The sequence below is a fragment of the Alligator sinensis genome, unplaced genomic scaffold, assembly GCF_000455745.1.
Source record: "Alligator sinensis unplaced genomic scaffold, ASM45574v1 scaffold444_1, whole genome shotgun sequence".
NCBI lineage: Eukaryota > Metazoa > Chordata > Crocodylia > Alligatoridae > Alligator > Alligator sinensis.
The window spans coordinates 2225217-2231704 of NW_005841886.1; the positions used below are offsets into that span (position 1 = coordinate 2225217).

The following is a 6488-nucleotide window of genomic DNA, read 5'->3' on the forward strand; positions in this document are numbered from 1 at the left end:
TGCTGAAGGGCAGTCTGGGAGGAGTAACATGTAGGCAAGAGCTCATATCATGTGGGATGCACCTGTTCTTTCTCTCTGCCTCATGCTCTTTTATACCCTGTCTTTTGATGAGTAAATAAACCAGGAACACAAGGACTACTCTACTTTGTCCAGAGCACTATGCCTCATGTTTACAGTTACCTGTATTCACACTTAGGCTTCTCTGTACTGCCCCTAGTTTTAACTTCTTTGTGCATGTCATCTGATACTGCGCAAAGGCTTGCTGGGCCAAAGTCATTATTTCTGTAAGATGTATATGTCAATATGGGAAGATTCTGTGAATTATGCAGCATTAACATGCAGTAGCACATCCCATTTCTGAGAGAATGAACAAAAGCTTCAGAGCTGGCAGCACTATTAATTTTTCACAAAAAGAAATCTTACATTAAAAATAGAAAACCTTGGATGATAAATTTTGCTGTGATGAAATTCAAAGCAAATCATTTCACTAGGCACCTTGATATAGACATCACTGCTGCCAATTTTTTCTGAACTTTAAAAAAGACTCTGCTGTTAGATTCAGTTTTAGTGTTCAATTAACAGTGACAGAACAAGGGACTGCAAGTATTTATCAGCAAGTCCAAAGTCAATGCTATTAGGCCTACGAAACATTGCATGGTGCTGATGTATACTACACTCAGTTCCGCAATGGTTGATACATGCCTTTTTTTTATAACAGCCAGAATCATGTACAAAATTATATTTAGCCATATACATTGCATTACCAGCTGCAGCTGGAAAGCAGTTTGGGAACTAATGCTGGAGCCTGGAGCTACATGTGTCATACTTGGAATTGCACCTCATCTTTGGGTAACAAAAGCCAGGCACATTAGGGAGGCCTGGATATCCCATTAATACATAGCATTAGCATAGCAGACTTTGTGCTTAAAGCCCTTTCCAAATGTTTTTTGATTCATCCTCACTAAGCTCTGTGCAACAAGCCAATAAATATCATTAGCTCCTTTTCAGAAGAAAGGAAAAGAGAGGCAGGCAGGTTAAACAATTAGGCCTATATGTTGAGTATGCTGAAGCCCAAAAATAGGGCTCTCAAGCTCCCCTTTCCATTCTAGTGTATAACTATGCCTCTCTCCCAGGAAGGGCAAGGAGCCAGGGTCTCTGAGTTAACTCAAACCACCAACCTTTGGGTTGGGTAAATGTGTTAGTCCATGTCCAACAGATTAGCATTCCAGTGTGAATCAGATTAGCCAGTTGACATTAATTAAGTACATTAAAGTGATTATGGGTTTTCATAGTCTGCTAAGCTGGTATGGATAAAATCTTTACATTTGCTATACTCTTTGAGCATACCTGGATCTAACAAAGCTCCAGCTGTACATCACAGTGTCTATTTCCTTTTAATCCATTTTCTTCCTTCCATGTCTCTTTGGTCATTTCTGAAGGTTAATCAACAGTGGGTGTGTCTACATGTGCACTTCAATGTGCAGTAGCCTATTTTACTGCACATTAGAGTGCCATGGCAAAAACTGTGCTAATATGTTAATGCGCAGTAAAGTTAGGCTACTGTGCATTAAGGCTAGGGACAGACATTACACATAAACCAACTCAAGTGACCAGAAACTGGTTTAAACCCGTAACAGACCGGATGTTCAGTGCACAGAAACCAGTTTGAAAATGGCTGAAACTGGTTTGAGATAAACTTGGTTGAATATAGTATCAGACTTAATTGATTTGGCTCAAACCGGTTTATGCAATGTCTGTCCCAGACTCCTTGCTGGTTTAAGATAAACCAGACACCCCCAGCATCCTGGCATGCTCTCTGGGCTGGGCAAGGTTCTCTGCTTCACACCAGGGCTGGCCCCTCCCCTCCGCTTCCTGGCTGAAGCTCTGGCAGAGACTTGCAGGCACAGAGCATCTGCCCGGCTTCTCCCTGCTAAACAGAGATTATTCCCCACTCCCCTCTGCCTTACACAGACACCTCAGCATTAGCAAGCAGACCACATGCTGGCTATAGTCCATGTTGTGAGAGATGACAGACAGAGGCTTTTCGGAGCTAATCAACAGATAACTTAATGTCCTTCTTTGGAAGAGCTGTTTACGAAGAGCTCCATTAGTTAATGGAGAGAGGCTTTGTTTTCTAAATGAGTTGATAAACACTGAGTTAGGGGTGATAAACACTCCCTGCTGGGCTGCTTAGGAGGGGGGGTGGGGAATAATCAGAGCATCCTGCCAGGGCCTGGCCATGCCCCACTCAGCTCAGCCCTGTTGAACTAAGGGAGGGCTGCTCTAGTGCCCCCCAGCTTCTAGCCTGAGCCACTGCAGACATGTGCCTGCATTTCTGGGATGTTTGTCCAGTTACAAAACTGATTTAGCCTAGCCAGGGTAGACTAACCTGCAAAGATTGAATCAATTCAGGTTCCAGCTTTTTGAATGTCTGTCCCTAGCCTAAGCATCACTAAAAGAGCATGCACTTTTGCTAATGCACATTAGGGCAGTCTAATGTGCATTTAGTTAGTACCTTACATTAGAGGTACTAAATTTAATGTGCGTAGCAAAAGCACATCAATAAATGTGTGGATGCACCCAGTAATGATCATCCTTTGCAGTTTTTGTCAGTGCATTTCAGAAGACCAACAGTACTCTGAACATTACTTTTTCAAGATTATCTTCTTTAAAGGTACACAATCAACTGTAAGTAGGGTCTTCCAGGGGTAGGGACGGAGCTAAAAGTAATTTCAACTGCGAGAACTACTACAAAGTTCCCTTCCACTTGTATGGCTTTCCAACCACACGAGTATTGTTCTTTGTTCATGTTTTTCTGTCCCTTATTGCTATGTGGAAAACTCACACAAATCGGAAAGTGACTAACTTAACACAACACATAGGTGGGGAAATCAGTGAAACTAACAGGACACAGAGTGCTGACAATTGCAAAATTATACAAACTGAACTGAAAGATATATTTTTTAGGCTAGGAACAGACATTACATTTAACTGGTATAAATAATCAGAAACCAGTTCAAATCTGTAACACAGCAGAAATTCAATGCATATAAACCACTTTCAAAATAGCCAGAACCAGTTAAAGCTAAAGCTGGATGGGCGTAGCTGATTTAGGGTAAATCAATTTATTGAACTTCTGTCCCAGATTCCCTTTAGATTCAAGTTAGCACACAATCCCCCAGCATCCCAGGATGCTTTGTGCCTCCCCCGAAACCTTCCCCCCCCTTTGCAGAGTGGGTGGGCTAGTCTTGGCCCAAGCTGTCTGCTCCAGTGGAGCAGGGAGGCTTCTGGCCTGGGCCACTGCAAGCATAGAAGATCTGGGGTTCAGGTTCTTCCTTGCCTGGAAAACAATTGAAAATGAGTTTTGTTTCCCATTCTGTTCTGCTAATGGGCACGTGCTCATTTCCTATATCTGCTGCATTATCTGGCAACTAGTCATCAGTCTCTGCTAAACTGAATCCTTACATTACCATGCAGAGTTGAGGGTCATTAATAGGGCTCTGGAGAAGTAGCCTGTTGAACACGTGGCCATGATCACGCCTCCTTCATTTTTATTCTAGAAAATTCTCTAAGGATGATCATTTTCTTTGAATTTAGACATTCTGATAAGGCTCTAACATTGTGGAAGTATTGTTGCTTTCTATTCCTCAGTTGCATTTAGACTAGTATAAGAAGTCATGTATTTTCCATTATAGTAGTTGTGCTTCACAGTGTGAGGAAGAGCCTGTAAATAATGGACTCTTCTCACGTATTTCCAAAAAAACCCCAAAACAAAAAAAACCAAGCACATGGACAAAACCTAGTACCACATATTTGTTAATTAGTGTAATTGGATGTGCTTGATAGATCTAGAAAAAAGGCTGAACTGGCACCTGAGTATCCTGGAGGGTCCCTGTATCAGGGCTGCTGGCTCAGGGATGCAGTACTGCTTGTTGTAGCTCTGCTTTTCAAAGGATGTGTTCTATTGAATCTTTTTGTGGAATTTTATTCCCTTTTAAAATATACTGTGTTTCAGTTTAAAATAAGAGAACGGTGTTTGTTTATGGAGAGATTCTCGTGCCAAAAATAAGAAATCCATTTACCAGACAAGTGGAGCACCCAAGTTAAAAAGGTTAAATAATTAGAACCTTCTTTAAGGACTTGTCTCCATTGCTTTATATTTTCTGCTGTCACAGTCACCACAACACAGTGGGTGCAGAAAGCTGCCTGTCTGACCTGCTAAATGTTCTACACATGCTTTGTACAGGAAGATGTGACAACTATGTTTACTGGGCCACCATCCTCTTGAACTACCAACATGTTCAGCCAGAAAAGTATGTGTGTTATGGTTACAAGTTACATCACAGGTCGCTAGAACTGAAAGAAGTTAATGAAATACATTTTTCCTTTGACAGAACTCTGTGTAGAGTCCAAATTAACTTGGCTTCCCGTAGGGTCAGCTGGTTAGCTTCTCCCTTGTTGAAAATGCGTTTATAAATATTAACAGAGAAACGAAAAACCACCTTGTGAAATTGTTTTGCACCAGCGTAAAGTTTCACTAGTGTTAAGATGATTTAACCATGGAGAATCTGCTCTGTTATTTAAAGGTGTTCTATCAAAAATTGATTTTTTTAAAAGTGTGTCACTTAAAAAAAATGATGACAACTTTTCAAAGTGCAACTTTACTTTGTAAAGTGACTATAAAAATAGAACACAGGATTCTGTGATACTGTATCTCAGAAGCATAGAAAAGTAGGGCTTGAAGGGACCTCAGGAAGTTATGTACTCCAACCCCTTGCTGAAGGCAGCCAAGCAACTCTATTTCATATCATCTCACATTAAAATTAACATGATGTATTTTATAATTCCCAGCATGGTTTCTTCAAGGCTGTGCTCGCCAGTAATAAAAGTTCTCCAATTAGATAATATTTTACACATTAGAATTCAGTCTCACTCATTTTCCCAGAGCTGGGTTGGCTTGTAAAAAATAAAACAAAGAAAGAACACTGTTGTTCAGAAGCTCAGAAGGTGAACAGAAAGCAGATCTAATGAATAAGGGGTTGTCCATACATGAAGGGTTTTTTGGATTAAAGTGGGCTATGAATTTGCTACTTCAGTTAACTTGCCCCCATAGAAAAGCCTAAAGAAGGTAATATTTATATATCACTTTTCTGACCATACTCACAATTTCAAATGAGTTGACAAAGAATGAAAAGGAAAAAGACAGTACCAGGTCCTGTCCATGAAATGAGGCGGATGCCTCTCATTTAACAGGAATATTTTCCTAGCCTCAGCTTCAGCCTTTCTTACATCAAAGGAGATTAGTGAGGTATCTTATAATGAAGTATGCTGGAGAAGTTTGCAGGGATACATCATGATTAGCATGACACAAAGCAGTTGCGCAGGCTCCGTTGCAACCCTTTTCTGGTCAGAATTGACAGTTCTCCTCGGTTTACACTGCAGCTTAATTCCTCCTGGCAAGACAACACGTAGACTAAACAACCCCAGTGAAGTTGGAGCTGGAATTTAAAAATGAAGCAGGCTTCTTTGGAATACTGACCTTTTTTTTAATTTTATTTCTAGGAGTGGCCACACGTTGCTTGCCTTCTGGTTTTCCCGACAGGAGGGGAAGCTAAACCGACAGCAGACAATTGAGCTGGGACACCACATTCTCAAAGCACACATTTTTAAGGTAACAGGAATTCCAGCCAAGGCTTACCCTTACCCTATCTCTGTTATACACGATCTGCTAGAATTAGCTATGTGCGGTCTTTTCTTGTTGACGTGTTGCTGCAAGGAATGACATTGCTTCAGGTTTCCAAAACACATGTAGAAAGTTAGAGAACGGATGATAATTGAGACCTCTCAGAAATCAAATTGCCTATCAGACCATATGTTCACCCATCCAGGCCTGCCCCTTAAAATTATTCTTCTACTACATAAGTTTTTGTGCTGTGTAGGATGAATTGAATTTAATCATGCCAGGTTTCCATAAAAGACAGGAATAAGCACATAAAAGAATCTAGACATAAAGAGTTGTAAAGGGCTGGACTAATAGCTTTGACTGTAAAGGAGAAAAAAGAGAGTGAAATCTCAGAACATGTCCTGTTTTGTTAAACTGCTCCATACAGAAGAGCAACTAGGGCTGTGCGAAGTTTCGGTCCTTGATTTGATTCGACGGAGATTCTGCCCAATTTGGGGGGCGAATCTTCAAATCCAAATCGAATCAGGAGACACTTTAATCTCTCTGAATTGAATCAGAGCCCTCCGAATCGATTCAGAGAGATTCAGAAAGATTCAGAGATTTGGACACAGACACAGCTTTAAATGTTTTTTCTACATACTTCAAGGTACCAGGCAGCTTGTGAAAGCTGCGATGCTGGGGCGGACGGAGCGTCCCACAGGAGTGCAGGGGGGTCCTCAGCACACTCAGCAGCAGACCCGGAAGTGGACCAGAAGAACTTCCAGTCCACTTCCGGGTCTGCCAGGGAGCATGCAGGAACCCCCCT

At 41.4% G+C, this 6488-nt stretch overlaps 1 protein-coding gene across 8 annotated transcripts in view; it reads left to right on the forward strand.

The window, feature by feature from the left end:
• TANC2 (tetratricopeptide repeat, ankyrin repeat and coiled-coil containing 2) overlaps positions 1-6488 on the forward strand; it is a 774525-nt gene that overhangs the window by 689298 nt on the left and 78739 nt on the right. For all 8 annotated transcript variants that reach the window (XR_003092631.1, XR_003092633.1, XR_003092632.1 and 5 more), the window contains one exon: positions 5563-5671. Coding sequence is in view for 5 of the 8 variants with exons in the window: in XM_025196865.1 (XP_025052650.1) it covers positions 5563-5671 (109 nt within the window). In the remaining 3 variants the exon portion in view is untranslated. The remainder of the gene's footprint in view (positions 1-5562; positions 5672-6488) is intronic.